At 44.4% G+C, this 18,156-nt stretch overlaps 1 protein-coding gene across 1 annotated transcript in view; it reads right to left on the bottom strand.

Annotated features, from left to right (window-relative positions):
- SRP54 (signal recognition particle 54) overlaps nt 1-18,156 on the bottom strand; it is a 141,061-nt gene that overhangs the window by 107,771 nt on the left and 15,134 nt on the right. Inside the window, exons 2-3 of the mRNA XM_029598953.1 lie at nt 6,757-6,865; nt 3,844-3,935 (exon numbers count right to left, since the gene is read on the bottom strand). Of these exons, the coding sequence (XP_029454813.1) occupies nt 3,844-3,935; nt 6,757-6,834 (170 nt within the window). The 5' untranslated portion in view covers nt 6,835-6,865. The remainder of the gene's footprint in view (nt 1-3,843; nt 3,936-6,756; nt 6,866-18,156) is intronic.

Below are 18,156 nucleotides of genomic sequence, written 5' to 3'. Positions count from 1 at the left end.
GGAGGAGAGCTCCATTAGAAGTACCTCCTGATGTGCTACTGGCTCCCAAAATGGGCTCAGAAGGTTATTTGGTGGGACACTCAACAGGTTCAATTAGTACTCTTGGTGGATAATGGAAAGAACCCACTGGTCTGAGGTTATATAGGGCCACTGGTTCGCAAATAACTGCAGCCTGCCCCAACCAGCAGGACCACAGTCCTGGGTATAGATAACTGGCCTATGCTCCCTACAACCCAGTCAAAACCCCGTCCCTGGAGTTGACAGTGGTGCTGGCTGGGGTTTAGGGGATCTCTGCTGCCTGGGATGGCAGCAGGAGCCCAGATGCTGTTGAAGGTAGCAAGGGGACAGAAGATAGTACTTCCTCTGACGAAAAAGACTTCATCTGTCCACATTTTGTCCAGTGTGCTGGTGGAGAGTTGGGATGGAGGATTTCATGGTGGTCCTGGATTTGGTCCACCATGTCACTCACCCCATCTCTGAAGAGATTCTTCCCAGTACACGGCAGATCAGCGAATCGTTCCTGTACCTCTGGTTGGAGATCCAAGGCCCGCAGCAATGCCATTCTGCAGGCACCAATTCCCGCTGCAGAGACCCTCGATGCAGTCTCAAAATCATCATAGGTCGCTCAGAACTCATGTTTTCAGCACTCCAGGTCCTTCTGCACCAGCGACATGAGGGTGTCCTGCTGCTCTGAGGCAGCTGCTTGGCCATCTACTGCACCTGCTTCCAGATGTCCCACATATATCATATAGAGCTGATAGGAAGCTATGCAGGCAATGAGCATGGCTCCCTGAAACATCTCTTTCTCCCAAGGTGGTCCATCGCTTTGTGGTCTTTCCTGGGGGGGTGGGGGGGGGGGCAGAGGAATGGGTCAGAGAATGCTTGGCTCTCTTGAGAGCAGATTCAACCACCACCGACTGGTGGGGCAGCTGTTGCTTATTGAATCCAGGAGCCTTCTGTACGAGATAAACTCCATCAGCCTTCTTATTTATGGGAGGCACTGAGAGGGGGTGTTTCTATATCCTCAGCAGCAACTCCTTAAGGATATCGTGCACCATGACCACCATGATCTCCTTAGGAGGCTCCATGAACTGTAGGATCTCAAGCATTTTGTGCCTGGCATCCTCCTCCGTCAGTAACTGAAATGAGATGGCCTCCACCATCACCCTCACAAACCCTGCGAAGGTAGTCCTAAGGTGGAGACTCCCCTCACCCTTCTAGAGTAGAAGGGTCTGATGGGAGACCCTCTGAGGAGGGCTCTGTGGCGTTATCCCCCCCAAGGGCCATAGGGACCCTCATTCTCTCTGTAAACAGGGATTGGGGCCCTAGGCGCAGCAACCGGCAGAGCTGGACAGTAGTCTACAGGGCTCAGTGTCTCTGCCAGCCTGGTCGGAACTTCCTCTGCCAAGGAAATGGCAATGACCACCATATCAGTAGGGGGAAGCTGCAACGCCCAGATGTGCACACAGACGCTGGCCGGGAACCAATGCCCGCTAGGTCGATAATGCACCAATGCATGCATTGAGTTTCTTCAGTAGCAGTTCCAGGACTGTACTGGCTCCAGTGCAGTCGATGCCACAAGACAGATGACCTGCATTGCCCGTTTCACTGCCAGTTGGACTTGCCACTCAAGCTCCTCCTTGAACATTACCAATGCCAACATCAACTGGGAGGAAGGAGGGGTGGCCAGATCCTCTTTGGACCAGCAAGGTAGATTGGTGACTGGCATTAGGACCGGTGGAGACAGTTGCAGACCCCCAGCATCGATTGAGGACTGGCACTCCTCGCTGCGGAATTGCTACAGGGGCATCACAGCTGAGTCTGGTCCTTCCCCTGTGCAGAGGCCAATGATGAGGAACCAAATGTCCTCAGCCTGGAGGAGCTCGAATGTGGTCATTCCCTGGCAACCCTATCCACCAACAGCACCTATGTCAAATGGCGAGGTATCTATCAGAGTGGCCTTGAGGTCCTTCAAAGCCGATGCCTTGGTCTTCCTCGACCTGAAGAGTTGTTACATCTTGTCGAGCCAAAGACAATGTCCCTTCGGTGTCATCTGTGCACACTGGCGGCAACCCCGGACGTCATGCCATGTCCCAAGGCAGAGGACATTTGTCTCATGTGGGTCTGTAATGGACATGATCCTTGAAAACTGAGAACATTGCCGGAAACCAGACGTAGCCATGATGGGACAAAATAAAAGGGATGGAAAATCAAAATCAATAGCGATGGGCGTCAATTGCTGGTGGGCACCAAAGCACCACTGCCGCGAGGTAATAGACTGCGAAAGGAAACTTACTTATGACGAAAACCCTAACTAGGAACACTATCGGGGATGGACTGAGGGGGACCTGGAGTCGAACATCAAAAATTTTGCAAAAAGAAGCAAAAGAAAAAATGTTTGCAAAATAAACTGAAAAGGCCAAGAGCAGCTCACCAACCACGATACTGCAGCTCCACGGAAAAACAGAGATTGAAGAGGGACCCATGTGGACACATGGTAAAGGGTATGCTGGGCATGCTCAAATGTGCCAAGTCAAAATTCTAGAAACTTTTGACATAAGTTTTCCATGTCAGGCTCTAATGTCACTCATGTGCGAGGACTACCATGCTGCTTGTCCTTTGAAAATCAAAATTTTACAAAAATAAAATCAACAAGGTTATGGATCAGAAAGAACCAAGGTTTACAATTATCCAGAAAAAGGTCCATTTTTAAATGGAACATAAATATGGCCAGAGAAGGGGCATGTGACCCACCTCAGGAAGGTTGTTCCATACAAATGGTGCAGCAAGGTGGAAAGCATAGAGCTGGCAATAGAACAGAAAGGCAAAAATAAGGGCAGCTTACCCAGCAAATGGAGGCAAGGAGGAGGGATGTGGAGGGGTAATAAGGAGCTGCATAGCTAAGGCACTTATAAGTGAGAAGGAGGAAAATGCTTGAACCATATGTGGCTGCAGATGGGCAATTAAAGTAGTAACTTGTGGAGTTACATGATTGTAATGGCACCAAAGCAAAATATGTCATGCAGCTGAATCTGTAATAGACTTTTTCTCTCTTATGTCACTACTGCTGCAAATACAGTGTACTTCCTCCACCCTGGTTGGGATTATACAACTTGCAACTCTGGCTTTTTCAGCCTCAGATATTTAACTAGGTGGGGGACTGTGCACTATAATCACTGTAGAGAACCTCAACTATCATGTTCATATACTCCATAGACACAGCAGGCCAGGATACTTCCTTATCCAACCACTGCTATTATCTACTTATGTCTAAAATAGTGCACATACTTAACCAGCATCTGTAGCCTATTTTTCCATAACTTCATACCAAGTCCTTTGGAGAAGACAGGCAGACAGAATAACATGCTCCTACCCATAAGGTGTGTATATTCTCCAGATTTATTACATAGTTCTGTCCTATAACATTTTAGGTACCGTACTCAATTTTCTTGGAGGCTAAAGGGATAAACAAACTACATCAAACTATTTTGGCCCAAAATTATTCACAATCCAAACTTGATGCTACTTCTTGTCTCAGTCAAACATGTGGCAGACAAAGTCATTTTCCAAACATGCAGCTGCAACCCCCACATTAATGCTGAGCCTGCTCAATTTCTTTACACTTTGCACGTTGCATTTCTTTCACTTGAATTACATGGCAGGTTATTTTCTTTGCTATTCTAACATAAATGGCACAGGTAACATTTCCCACTGCGCAATGTTTGCTAAATAGAATTGCTGCTTTTGAAGAGATACATACAGATATCCGAGGTCTGTGTAGTTTAGCACAGTAGAAACCGAAAGCACAAGGCCAGCTTCAGGTATTTAGCCCAATGTACTTACTTGACATTTTCTCTCAACTGTTTCACCAACTTAATGTTCACATCAGCTTCTAGTAAAGCTGTGCATACTTCTTTCAGCATAGCACTTAGGACCTGTACATAAAGAAGAGAATTAATCACTTGCACTCTTTACTAACGAACCAAACACCAGTTTCTATCCAATTCCTTTGAACATGTACTTAAAAAAGCAAACCAAGACCTCTGTATAGACAAGGTGTCATGGTTATCATTAAGGGCACCTCTTGATGGCCAGAAGCAGCTCTGGTGCATGGTTCCCAGTCTCAGGACCACTGAAGTGATAAACTAGGAACAGTGCAGGGGCTAGGAGGGACTGATAGAATAGGGGGAAAAATCCCTAGACAGTTGTGAATGAAAGCTCAAGGTGCCAAAAATCACAGCTGTGATTCTGATTCAGCTGGGGGGGGGGGGGGGGGGGAGGAATCTGAAGTTTCTTTCTTGCGACAAACTACCCTGTTTCCCCAAAAATAAGACAGTGTCTTATATTAATTTTTGCTACCAAAGATGCACTAGGCCTTATTTTCAGGGGATGTCTAATAGAGCTGCTGGCTGCCCCTGAATCAGCCTCTCTCACCTCTGGGCCTCCTCTTTGCGGGTCGCCGCAGGATGGGCTCTGCAGCGGCCCTGAACTTCTCGGGCCGCGGCAGCCCTGCTACCGGGCCTCTTCCTCTTCTTGGGCCGCTGTGACTTGGGATTCGCAGCAGCCCACGGCTGCTCCTCTTCTGCACGCACTGATGCTCTTCCTCCCTTCCTGCCCACGCGGCTCCGGCAACGTTTACTTCCGGGGCCGCACAGGCAGGAAGGAGGAAGAGCATCAGCGCGTTTGAACGCGATCTTTTTCTTCGGGCAAGGAGGCTCAGCGGCCGCATGAGCCTCCTTGCGCCTGGGGGCATTGGCTCCCCTTGGGATACCACTGCTCGCGTCTGCCCCTAATACTTTGGAAACTTTATTAAAAAAAAAAAATTGACGTCACAGGATTGACAGGCCCACCGGGGGAAGCCCGATCCCCCGATGGGTCAATCCGCCCCTGTTTACAAGGGATGGCTTACTTTCGGGGGAGGTCATATATTTAGGAATTCGGCAAAATCTCTACTAGGTCTTATTTTTGGGGGATGTCTTATTTTCGGGGAAACACGGTAGAAGAATAGCTCTGATGTAAAGTAATGGGTCCTCCTCCAACTCTTTGTTGGAGGAGGACCCAGTGTTTCCAAGTTTAGTGATTTTGTCACTAAATCTGGTGACTTTTTGAACCAGATGGACAGGGAGCTAATTTAGCTATTTTTGGAAAATTTAGCTACAAATCTGTGACTCTCTCACAGCTCTAAAATGTCCATTGTGCTGTCTACTTATGGAGCATATCTGGAAGCAGAAAGGTGAAAGAACGAGATCTCCTCTGGCCAGAATACTGTGCTTGCTAATCTTACCCCTTCACTCCTCAGAATATGCTCTGCTGGTTCAGTATCTTCCCGCTCCCTGCCAACAGACCCCCATAGAATCTAATGACATTATGGTCAAGCTATTTCTGCTAGGAGAAAATCACAACCAACCAAAAAAAAAAAAAAAGCAAGAGTTGCAACTTTATTATCACCTTATGACTGACCGAAGCAGAAGAGGACAATGAGAAGGTTACATTTTATCAGTAATTTTTTTTTTCACACTGTGCAACTGGGAGCCAAGGGTTGTTCCATGCCCTACTAGACAGGCCTCAGTGGGAGTTAGCTGGATTGTTCTCAGAGAACGCAGTTGGCTGACCAACTGACCATGGAATGAGCATCTGGAGACCGTGTCCTGAAGACTGGGAAGGGAGGACAAAGCGTTTAAGTGGCTGCTGCAGGCTGGGTAAGGGCTGTCAGCAAGTACAGAATGTTATATGACGCTGTACTGCTCTTGGTTAGCCAGTCCATGGAAGGAGACACTCACTGAGCACATGAGAAGCAGTAGAAGCATGTGCGTGTCAAAAATAGAAAAGGTGTATATCCGAGAAAGTGTGTGAGCAAGAGAATGGGCATGAGCCATCCCTCTTTCTTCATCCTTTTAATTTGTGCCAGTCTTAGAGCAACCAGCTATGCTGACACCACTGTGCAACAACTTGGTTCTAACTAATTTCTACCCAAGCTGGAGAGTTTTCACAGTTGATCCAACTGGAGCTGGCAACACAAGGTGCACCTAAACCAGTCTGCTTTTCAAGAGATCCAGAATGAATATGCAAGAGATTTATTTCCACATACTGGAAACCCAATGTGAGCAAATCCTTCTCATGCATATTCATTGTGACTATGCAAAAAAACCAAAACAGACTAGGTAGGTGGGCCTCTAGGAATAGAATGGGAAACACTAATAAAAGGCATATGCTAGTAACATTTATGTAAATATGAGTTTGCTAGAATCAAATCCTGGAATGGATAATGCAATTGCCAGTCCTTGCAAGACCAGTGGTATGTCTGTAAAGTACACTGGACACAAACACTACATAAATAATTTTACTGGGTCAGGGCTTCCCAAATCCATCCTGAGGATCCCATAGCCAGTCAGGTTTTCAGGATATCAACGATGAACATGCATTAGATAAAGTTCATATATGTTGGAAACCTACTGTATGCGAATTTCTTATGCATATTCATTGTAGATAGATTTTCAGATTGACTATAGCTCCCCATGAACAAGTTTGGAAAGCCCTATACTAGATACTGTACTCAAGTTGTAAGGGACTTGGATAGCTTCTGTCACCTCATCACTGCAGTGTAGTCATACACAGGATTAAATAAATGCATTGAAATTACTGACCTTACTAATGAAGATGGTAATTGGATAACTATTTCTCTGCTGCCAAGGGAATGAACTAGTTTTAAAGTGGTTTGTTATTCTGCACCTTCATTTCTAAAGAATTCTTCCATACCTCCTCATTGATGATCGTTGCATTGCTCAATGAACGCAGAGCGGAAGTGATTTTCCGTCCAAGGTCTGCTAAAACCATTTTGGCTACTTTAAATTACACCCAATGTAACCTGTGAAAAGAAACAAAAAATCAGTTGTACTGTTTGACTGATACCTAAAGTATCTATTAACTATTTTTTGAGCTGTATTTCTGCTTTCCATTCCCATTTGGCCTCTAGCCCTCTCTGTGCTTTCCAAGGAAGAAGGTGAAGGACTGCAGGTATTCTAAGAACACCCAGCAGAAGACAAGGAACCACCAGCGAGAAGAGGTTTTGTTCCAAGTCAACAACTGAAAATATTTCACAAGTACTGCTTTACCACTGGGCAAGTGAATGGAGCTTACAGGAATACTGGTGACTTAAGTCTGAGCCATAATTGCTGTTGGAAGTCTTCACAAAACCTTAGTAAATGGCAAATGCTGCATATCTTTTGCTCAATCTCCTATGTCTCTCCTCTTTTTTGTATTACTCTACATGGTGCATTGGTTCTTTCCAGATATGTAGTGCAGCTGCTTTGCTGTGCCAGTGGGTAAGGCAATATAACACTTGTTCAATTGCCCAATACCACAAGACCTCAGATCTTTCACAAAACAATGCTGCAGAAAATATAGGACAGGGCAGCAGAAATGTTTTTGATTTGGAGAGGGAAGGCGGCAAAAAAAACACCAAAATACAAAACCCAACTTCCATCCCTACCCTCCCCCCAAACTCCCTAGTTGCTGATGCTCTGCGGGACAAAATATTGATTGGGCCATGGCCTTAATGGTCCACCCAGTTCTGCTGCCTATACGGAAAGACAACAATGGAGGGGTTTGGGGGTAATTGTTTTGCATTTTTCTACCATTCCCCCTTCAACAATAATTTATTTTGAAGTTATATATGCCTTCAAAGAGTGGAAAGTACTATATCACAAGACTGAAATGCACTGGGCATAACAGATTCAAATAGGTTTCTCTCAAAATGCAGCATAACTGCAGTTGCCTTACTCAGTTGAATGTATTTTCATGCACTACTACTGTCCGCACAAGGACTGGTGAACTGCTGTCTGTAAAACCAACTATCACAAATGTAATACTTTGGAGCAGTTGAGAAATGTATTCAGGAATATTAAGGCTGGGATGTCCACTTATATTGTAGAGTTGAGACCCTTTGCATGCATGTGTGTTGTGAATTACCAGTTAAATTTGCTTCATAATATAAAAGTTTAAAACGATAAAAAATTGTTATAAAACATTCTTTGCTCCTGTGTATATTAATGCTATTTTATAGTAGTATTCACCTTTATGAGAGAACTTGTCAAAAATGTATTTCCATATGTAAAGTGTCATGAAAGCAGAGCTCCTTCATGTTGCTGGAACACCCTATTGCACCATATTAGGGAAATTTGTACTACTTGAACTGATTCTTGGTAAGTCTTGCTGAGGGTAGTACATAGTGTTTGCCTTTCAAAAGAATAGCTTTCTCATTTGTGAAGTCATGTTAATTTGGGTTTTTCGAGTATTGTGTGGGCCTCCTTTTGAACCATTATGTTTAAACGTTTTTATTAAATTTTGACAGCAACAATAATACAACACTGAGTAGGGTGGGATCCTGAACCCTCCTCAGAACTAAACGCCAACAGTAATCAATCAACAATTTTCTTCCACCCTATCCCCCAGAAAAAAAAAAATTAATAATCAGGTGAGGTACATTCAGCCAAAACAATATGCGCCATCTGGGTACATCACACAGTTTAAAACATTGCGGTTAGTCATTCACTACAAGGCTACGAGCATGATGTGGGAGGGACTGAAGATAGGCCTGCCATATTGTAAGAAATCTTCGCCTACAGCGTGGGGATTTCCGGGATGCCAGGCATTCCATATTCATCATGGCATGTAGACAATTTCTCCAGGCCCAAAAGGACGGGATATCAGGTGAGCGCCAAACTGATAAGATCGCCTTTTTACCCATAAGACAAGCTTTGTGTAAAAGCACGCGCGAGCCAAGATCTCAAATCTGGATTGGGAATATACACCCAAATAATATCCATAAAGGGGTGGCTGGGAAAGCTACATCTAGTAAATCAGCCATGTAATCTGCCACGCGGCACCAAAAGCACTGTATGGGAGGGCAAGTCCAAAACACATGAGACAGAGTACCCATGGCGTGCCCACAACAGGTACATCCCGCCGAAGAGGCTATAGTTAAATGAAAGGCCACTTGGGGCGTCACGTACGCCAGACTTAAGAATTTAAATTGTAGTTCTCTATAATACATATTGATAGAGATCTTGGCTATGTGCCGAAAGCACGCCCTTAAAATGGACTGAGTAACAAAAAAATCCCCATCTTTATTCCAGCGGGATTCTAAGATCGAACACGTCTATCTCAGAGCGCTTTTTTTATGTGCTTATAATAGGCCGACAAAGACGGGACAGTAGCTTTCTCAAAGTGAAACATCTGACCCAGGGCGTGAAACACAGAGGGATTCTTATGTATGTCCTGTACTGCCCGATGGTAATGCCCAATTTGTAAATAAGGGAAGGTGTGTGTGACCCCCAAGCCATAAATCGCCTGGAAGACTTAAAAGAGAGAGAATCACCCCCTCCTGTGTCAGCAAGTGACCTAGGCGAGTCACCCCCCTGGACTCCCAAATCTCAAAGCTGGAGGACTGAGAGCCAGGGGTAAATTCAGAATTCCCCCATACCAGCAGAAAATATATGCATAGGGTGGGTATCTTCAATAACTTTGTCAACCTCCTCCACGTCTGCCAAAACGGGCGCACCAGGACTATGTGTATGAGAAAAGACGGGAGATGAGCAGAGCTAGATTGGACAGCATAAGCAGGGGCCACCGGAGCCATTAAGGCACCATCGGCGTGCAACGGGGTATAGACTGGTTTATCCTTCAGCCAATCTCTAACAATCCTTAAATTGCATGCCAAATTATAAGCATCCAGGTCTGGCACCCCCAGCCCACCCCTCCCCCATCTCACCTTCAACCAAGATAATGGGATAACGGGATTCCCCCCCCCCCCCTCCAAATGAACCGCCGAAGCACGCTATCTAGCCGATGGAGATCTGCCCGCTTCAATATAACTGGTAAATTTTGAAGAAGGTAGAGCCATTTGGGCAGAATGGTCATTTTAAATAAATTGACACGGCCACTTAAGGAAAGAGGTAGGTTACTCCAATTTGCCAAACTGTCGACTGTTACTTGTAAGTGCCGGGGAATATTGGTCTGGTATATGAGAGCTGGATCTGCCGGGAGGCAGGGCCGGTGCAAGGGGATTTGGCGCCCTAGGCGAGCATTCTCCCTTGCGCCCCCCCCCCCCCCCCGGTTGCACTGCCACCCCCTGGTCTTGGCCCCGACTCCTACTTCATTCTTGATCACGCCCGCTGACTGGGTGGTTTTCTGGGTCATGAGCATTCTATTTACCCTTGCTGGGGGATCAGACAGAATCACTCATGAAGAAATTAAGTTGTTAGTTCAGCAAGCGGTAGATTGCAGAATGATTACGAATAAGGAGGCCAAATTTTTGGTCGCCTCCTCCCCTATTACGCCGGTTTTTTATACCCTCCCCAAAATCCATAAAACACTTACCCGGCCACCAGGTCGCCCTATAGTAACTGGGATTGGCTCCTTATTGGAGCCTTTGTCGAAATTTGTGGATGTTTTTATAAAACCTTTCGTACCGCAGATCAGGTCATATGTTAGAGACTCCTCTCATCTTATTTCTATCTTAGCTGACTTGGTGGTGCCATCTGAGAACTTTTTCTTTGTTACCTTGGATGTGATCTCGCTTTATTCGAACATTCCCCAGGATGCTGCCCTTAGATGTTTTGAACTCACGTCCCGCCCCCAACCGCGTTTCTACTGCTTTTTTGGTACAGCTATCAGAACTGGCTCTCACAAAGAATTTCTTTCAGTTTGACAAGATCTTTTACCAACAAGTAAAAGGCACAGCCATGGGGGCCACCATGGCCCCCAGTTTGGCGTGCTTGGATATGGCTCACTTTGAAGCGACCTTTATTTATTCCTCTGAGTGGTACCGCTTCATACACTTATGGCTGTGGTTTATTGATGACATATTTATCATTTGGGTGGGTACTGACTTACAATTCTACATGTTTATTGATTGGTTGAATACATTGAATTGTCACCTTCAATTTAACTTTTGTATTAATTCGTCACAAATCTCCCTTTCTGGACATATTGATTTCAGTGGAGGGGAATAGCTTTGTGACACAACATTATTCCGAAAAGACACTGATGGGAATACCCTGTTATCATACCAGAGTTGCCACTCGAAAGCTTTACGTGATAATATTCCAATTGGTCAGTTCTTGAGACTCCACCGTTTATGTTCATCTCGGTCGGACTTTTTAAATTCAATCTCAGGTGATGACTGCACGGTTTGTGGAAAGGGGATATCAGACGCGAGTGACTAAAAGGGCTTTTAAATGAGCCTTGTACACTAATCGCAATTGGCTCTCTTTCTTCCCCCATCGGTGTCAGATGAGGAGTGTAACAATTGTATCATTCCGTTTTCAATTTTGAGTAAACAGGTGGTAGACATTGTTCGGAGGCATTGGCGAGCGTTATCACTGTCGAATCTATTTCATGGTCCTCTGTGGTTCACGTTTCGGAGGGGTAGAAATTTTCGTGATCGACTAGTTCATACTAGGTTTCCGAGGGCATCGACACTACCACGCTTAGGAGGGACACATAGACCCTGTGGGCACTGCACGATGTCCAGTCATACAGATATGGTTTCATCGTTTGAACATCCTGTCACTAAACGCATCTTTCAACTACGCTCTGATTCAGACTGTACCACCCAAGGCGTTGTATATGTAGTGAGATGCCCTTGCCCCCTTCTGTATGTGGGCAAAACTATTAGGATGGTAAAAACACATATGATTGAGCACTGTTCCAATATTCGGCATCAGAGAGAGGACGAACTCTTGGTAGCTCATTGGTCTCACACAGGGCATTCCATCTCTGATCTCTTCTTCTTCGTGGTGGAGGTGGTCACACGCCCCTCCCAGGGAGGTGATTTCTCCGAACATCTAGGTCGAAGGGAACAGAGATGGATACACACCCTTGATACTGTATGTCCAAAAGGTTTGAATAGAGAGATTGAGTGGTATTTGTTTGTATGACTGATTGGACACCCTCTATCTCTGTAGTGATTGGTCCGTATGAATCTCGCGATGGATTCCCGTTTCGCGCCTTTCTTTCCCTTTAAATGCCTGTCACCTATGAGAGCGTTTGCGCTCCTTGGTGAAATTTTCAGTGTCATTACAAAAGGTATATGTTTATACTGTTGTTTGAAACATGGTAGCTATCTCTTTTCGTTCCACTATTTGTATGTATATATTTTTTACAGATCATATCGAAGTCTATGGTCCCTCCCAACGCAGCCACGGCGAAACACGGGACCGTGTCGGGGGACTTTTATAAGTTATTTGCTGTTTAAAAGTGGAGTTGCCAGTTCAGCATTTTGAAATAAATATACACCATTTGAAATTCTTGGTGGAACCCAATATTGACTGGGTAAATGTAATATCAGGACTTGCTAGAGACAAAGTTCCTGGATGTAATAAATTACTGCTTCATGGAGCAATTGGCTCAGGAACCAACAAGAGAGGGAGCTATTTTAGATTTAATTCTTAGTGGAACGCAGGATTTGGTGAGAGAGGTAACGGTGGTGGGGCCACTTGGCAACAGTGATTATAACATGATCAAATTTAAACTAATAACTGGAAAGGGAACAATAAGTAAATCTGCAGCTCTAACACTAAACTTTCAAAAGGGAAACTTTGATAAAATGAGGAAAATAGAAAAAAAACTGAAAGGTGCAGCTGCAAAGGTTAAAAGTGTTCAACAGGCTTGGACATTGTTTAAAAATACAATCCTAGAGGCGCAGTCCATATGTATTCCACGCATTAAGAAAGGTGGAAGGAAGGCAAAATGATTACCGTCATGGTTAAAAGGTGAGGTGAAAGAGGCTATTTTAGCCAAAAAAAATCCTTCAAAAATTGGAAGGATCCATCTGAAGAAAATAGGATAAAACATAAGCAGTCAAGTTAAGCGTAAAACATTGATAAGACAGGCGAAGAAAGAATTTGAAATGAAGTTGGCCATAGAGGCAAAAACTCAAAAACTTTTTTAAATATACCCAAAGCAAGAAACCTGTGAGGGAGTCGGTTTGACCATTAGATGACCAAAGGGTTAAAGGGGCTCTTAGGGAAGATAAGGCCATTGCAGAAAAACTAAATGAATTCTTTACATCCGTGTTTACTAATGAGGATGTTGGGGAGATACCAGTTCCGGAGATGGTTTTCAGGGGGGATGAGTCAGACGACCTGAACGAAATCACTGTGAACCTGGAAGATGTGGTAGGCCAGATTGACAAACTAAAGAGTAGCAAATCACCTGGACCGAATGGGTATGCATCCTAGGGAACTGAAGAAACTAAAAAAATGAAATTTCTGATCTATTAGTTAAAATTTGTAACCTATCATTAAAATCATCCATTGTACCTGAAGACTGGAGGGTGGCCAATGTAACCCCAATATTTAAAAAAGGCTCCAGGGGCGATCCGGGTAACTATAGACCAGTGAGCCTAACTTCAGTGCCGGGAAAAATAGTGCAAACTATTCTCAAGATCAAAATCGTAAAGCATATAGAAAAACATGATTTAATGGCACATAGTCAACATGGATTTACCCAAGGGAAGTCTTGCCTAACAAATCTGCTTCATTTTTTTGAAGGGGTTAATAAACATGTGGATAAAGGTGAACCGGTAGATATAGTGTATTTGGATTTTCAGAAGGCGTCTGACAAAGTCCCTCATGAGAGGCTTCTACGAAAACTAAAAAAAGTCATGGGATAGGAGGTGATATCCTTTCATGGATTACAAACTGATTAAAAGACAGGAAACAGAGTAGGATTAAATGGTCAATTTTCTCAGTGGAAAAGGGTAAACAGTGGAGTGCCTCAGGGATAGATATATATATATATATATATATAAGCACCGGTCCAAGTACAGATCCCTGAGGCACTCCATGAAGGCGACAAGGAGCATACAGCCTGAAGAGACCGGGAGGGAAGAATCCCCACTGACCCTCTGGTGGAGATCCACGAGGGAACACAACAAAATCAGGGGCCTGTTGGACTCAGAGGCCAACGATCTGTCATGACTGCACCAATTGGCCCCCCGACGAAAGAGACTGTTTCTATAGTGGGTGCCTCAGGTTAGGTACTCACTGCCCCTCTGCAGAAAGAATGAACTATACAAGTAGACGGGACCATGGTATCCCTTATCGGACGGGACCTGCTGTGTAAACTACAGGCCACACTGAGATTTCAACCAACAGGGGAAGTTAAAGCCTCCTTCGGGGACCATTCAGTGATACTCATCTGCCCCCTCAGGGAGAAATGGAGATTACTTCCTCAACCAGTCAATACCCAGAAGACACCCCATCAGACAGAGACGGGATTTGTCCTGGAGGATTAGTCGTGAACGCCCCCAGTCTGGATCGAACTAAAGCAAGGCGCCCAAATAGTTAACCAAACCCAATACCCCGTGCCATATGCCGCCAGATGCAGTAATCGGACCAGAAACACCTGAAACAACCAGATCTGAGTGGAACACGCCTCTGTTGCCGGGAAAGAAACCAGATTCCACAGAATACAGATCAGTTCAGGACCTGCAGAAGGTCAACAGCCAGATCATGGACCTGGTGGCTCTGGTCCCAACCCGTATTCCATCATGGCCCAAATCCCAGCAAGAACCGTGCAGGATTTGAGGAAAGTGAATACTCAAGTGGCAGATTTGGTAGCACTTGTGCCAAATCCGTACTCAATCCTGGCTCAAGTTTCTTCTAGTTCCAAATGGTACAGTGTTATTGATCTCAAAGATGCTTTCTTCTCTGTTCCTGTAGCGGAGGAATGTCAGAAAATTTTTGCCTTCACTTGAAAAATGCGCAAACTGGAGAAAAGCAGCAGTATACTTAACTCGCCTACCCCAAGGATTTAAAAATTCGCCCACTCTGTTCTTGGAGCAACTGGCCAAGGACCTGAAGATGTACCGGGTCACACATGGGCCAGTTGTACAATATGTGGATGATCTCTTGAAATTTAGGGAAGCATACCATGAATGTGCGGTATCAACCCTATACTTGTTGAAAACTTTGTACTCGAAAGGGTATCGTGCGAGTAAAAAGAAAGCACAAATTTATGAAATAAAAGTAGAATATTTGGGTTTTCGTCTCAGAGAAGGCACTCGTTGACTTGGAATCTCTCGTACAAGCTCTATAAGAGATCAACCTGTACCTACCTGCAAGAAAGAACTTCGTGCATTCCTAGGAGCCGCAGGATACTGTAGACTTTGGATTGCTAACTATGCAATTTTAGCCCAACCATTATATGATAAACTACGAGGAAAAGAATCGGAATCTCATCCCTTCCAGTGGGAGGGACATGAACTAGCAAATCTGCATCAACTGAAAGAAGCCTTGATCTCACCCCCTGCTCTAGGATTACCTGATGTAATGAAACCCTTCCATTTGTTCATAGATGAGAAAAAAGGCATGGCCATTGGGGTATTGATTCAAACTTTAGGATCATGGGAACGACCTGTTGCATATTTGTCAAAAGGAATGGACAATGTTGCTAAAGGATGGCCTGGCTGTCTTCGAAGCATTGCTGCCGCATGCTTATTAATACCTGAAGCCGTTAAATTAACATTTGGACAAACTCTGCAAGTGACAACTCCTCAACTATTCAAGGACTACTTGAAACTCATGGACCAAAATGGATGACTAATTCACGTCTCGTCAAGTATCAAAGCCCTACTGTGTGAAACACCTGAAATTCAAATACAAGACAGCAAAAACTTGAATCCGGCTACTCTTATGCCGGTACCTGAACCAGTTGCCCATGACTGTGAAGAAGTCATGACTACAATACATTCCAGTAGGCCAGACCTGAGGGATGAACCCTGACAAGGAGCTTGGACTTTATTCACTGATGGGAGCAGCCAAATCATTCATGGGATACGTTCTGCTGGAGATGCTGTAGTATCCGAAGATGAAATCATTGAGGCTCAACCTCTTCCCCCAGGAACGTCTGCACAAAAAGCTGAACTAATTGCCCTTACACGAGCTCTGCAGTTGGCAGAAGGAAAAACTGTAAATATCTATACAGACTCTAAATATGCCTTTCTTACAATTCAAGTACATGGAACATTATACAAAGAACGAGGTTCCTTGACTGCAGAAGAAAAACAATTGAACAATGCATCAGAAGTACGTGAATTACTAGACGCAGTTTGGCTACCTCGCAAGGTGGCTGTAATGCATTGCAAAGCACACACCAGGAAATCAAACCCTATTGTCAAGGAAATCAGAGAGCAGATGAAGCAGCAAAAAGGGGCAACTCGGGAACCCTTCCAAGCAGTATTAATTGCATCGAATCATCAGGCTTCAGGCAGTCCTGGAGCTCATCACCAACGACTGCTTTCGCTCTGGGCAAAACAAAATACCAAAATTATGACTGCAGTGTACCAGAATAGATTGGTTTTAGATTACTCTCTGGCCCAGGAAGAAGGGTTTGTGGAACATTTAACCTTTCCAATTGTTTACAGGGAGATGACCAAAGCAAGGTTATCCAAGACATCACTGATCGCATGGTCGAGATGGCATAGTGCTTAGGACTGGACCAACGGATTCCGTGGTTGGTTTTCCATGATCGGTGGATTTAAGAGCTCGTTTGTTATCCTAGCCAGTTTAATTCTGTTTTGTCTTTTAGGACCCTGAATTATTCCTTTCTTGCTCAAATCGCCTTCGTTGGATGATGGAGGACATTGCTGAACGCGAAACAGCCACGCAGCTCCTGTCACTGTACATGTATTCCTCTGAGCCTATAGAACCTGTTTAACCATCCTGATGTTTTATCCTGGGCCATCTTCCCATACATGACAAGTTCGGGCTACAAAGGGGGGTGGAGCCAATAGGGCCCATCCGTCTCAAACCCGTGAAGAAACCATCGGACTGTTTGGGAAATTAGGGCCCTCTAAGAACTCAAATTGCTAATTTTCCTTGTTTCTGTTTCTTTCAGCTCCACAGCTGCGTTGTGATGGTGTGATACTTTTCATAGAGAATGATAAGTATCAAAGGGGGGAATGAAGGGGTCTGAAGGCTTCAACCTGACAAAGGACAACCTGAAACTCCTGCCAAACAGGACTTCATGTACCAGAATTCCCTACTTCATGACGGGTTTACTTACAGTCTACAATACAGCTGTAATTAGGACATTGAGAAACTCTCTGTCAGCACATTGCACATTTTCATTTTTTTTGGCTTCGCTGTTCTTATTCTCTGATAAGCTTTCACTGTAACCTAGAATAGAACAATGGATGTATTATGTGAAGGGCTGTATTACTATAGACTCGTGAATTCCTTTCCAGAACTGCAAGTCCCGGCAGCCTCTCCTGCAGAACATGGGAGAAGTTTCACGAAGGTTCCAGGTTGTCTAAGGAGGGGGTCCGTAGCCCCTCAGCTGGAATATGCTTGCTCAGCAATGCTTAGAACGCATGTGTAAAAGATAAGAACTGTAAAGTGCATTAGAGTCTGCTCCTGAAGGGGAGGGGCATGCAGTTGTACTAAGCCTTTGTCTTAACTGCATCTTGCTGGCAATAAAAGTCTATCTTTACGGATCAGTTGTCTGGGCCTCCTTTCTGAGATTAGAGACGGTTACAATACGAGTGACGTTATCAAATTTGCGGATGATACAAAATTATTCAGAGTAGTTAAGTCACAAGCAGACTGATAAATTATTTATTTATTTATTTAACAGTTTTTTTATACCGACCTTCATAGTAGGTAACCATATCGGATCGGTTTACATTTAACAAGGGAAAAAACTGGAGTAACAATTTAAGTAAAAAACGAAAGATAACAGTAGGTAGGAAAAAGGTCGAAAAGTTACAATCAACAGGGAAAGAGAACTTGGAAGCTTGCGACAAGCTGGAAAGAAGATAAGGCAGGAAATAAATAATGAGTGTTACCGTAGAGAGTACGGGTTAAAAGCTTAAAAGGTGCTTTCAGAGTAGTTAAGTCACAAGCAGACTGTGATACATTACAGGAGGACCTTGCAAGACTGGAAGATTGGGCATCCAAATGGCAGATCAAATTTAATGTGGACAAGTGCAAGGTGTTGTATATAGGGAAAAATAACCCTTGCTGTAGTTACACGATGTTAGCTTCTATAGTAGGAGCTAACACCCAGGAAAAAGATCTAGGCATCATAGTGGATAATACTTTAAAATCGTTGGCTCAGTGTGCTGCAGCAGTCAAAAAAGCAAACAATGTT

The sequence above is a fragment of the Rhinatrema bivittatum genome, chromosome 4, assembly GCF_901001135.1.
Source record: "Rhinatrema bivittatum chromosome 4, aRhiBiv1.1, whole genome shotgun sequence".
In the NCBI taxonomy this organism is placed as follows: domain Eukaryota; kingdom Metazoa; phylum Chordata; class Amphibia; order Gymnophiona; family Rhinatrematidae; genus Rhinatrema; species Rhinatrema bivittatum.
Note: the sequence above shows the minus strand (reverse complement) of the source record. Positions and strands in the feature narration are given on the sequence as shown.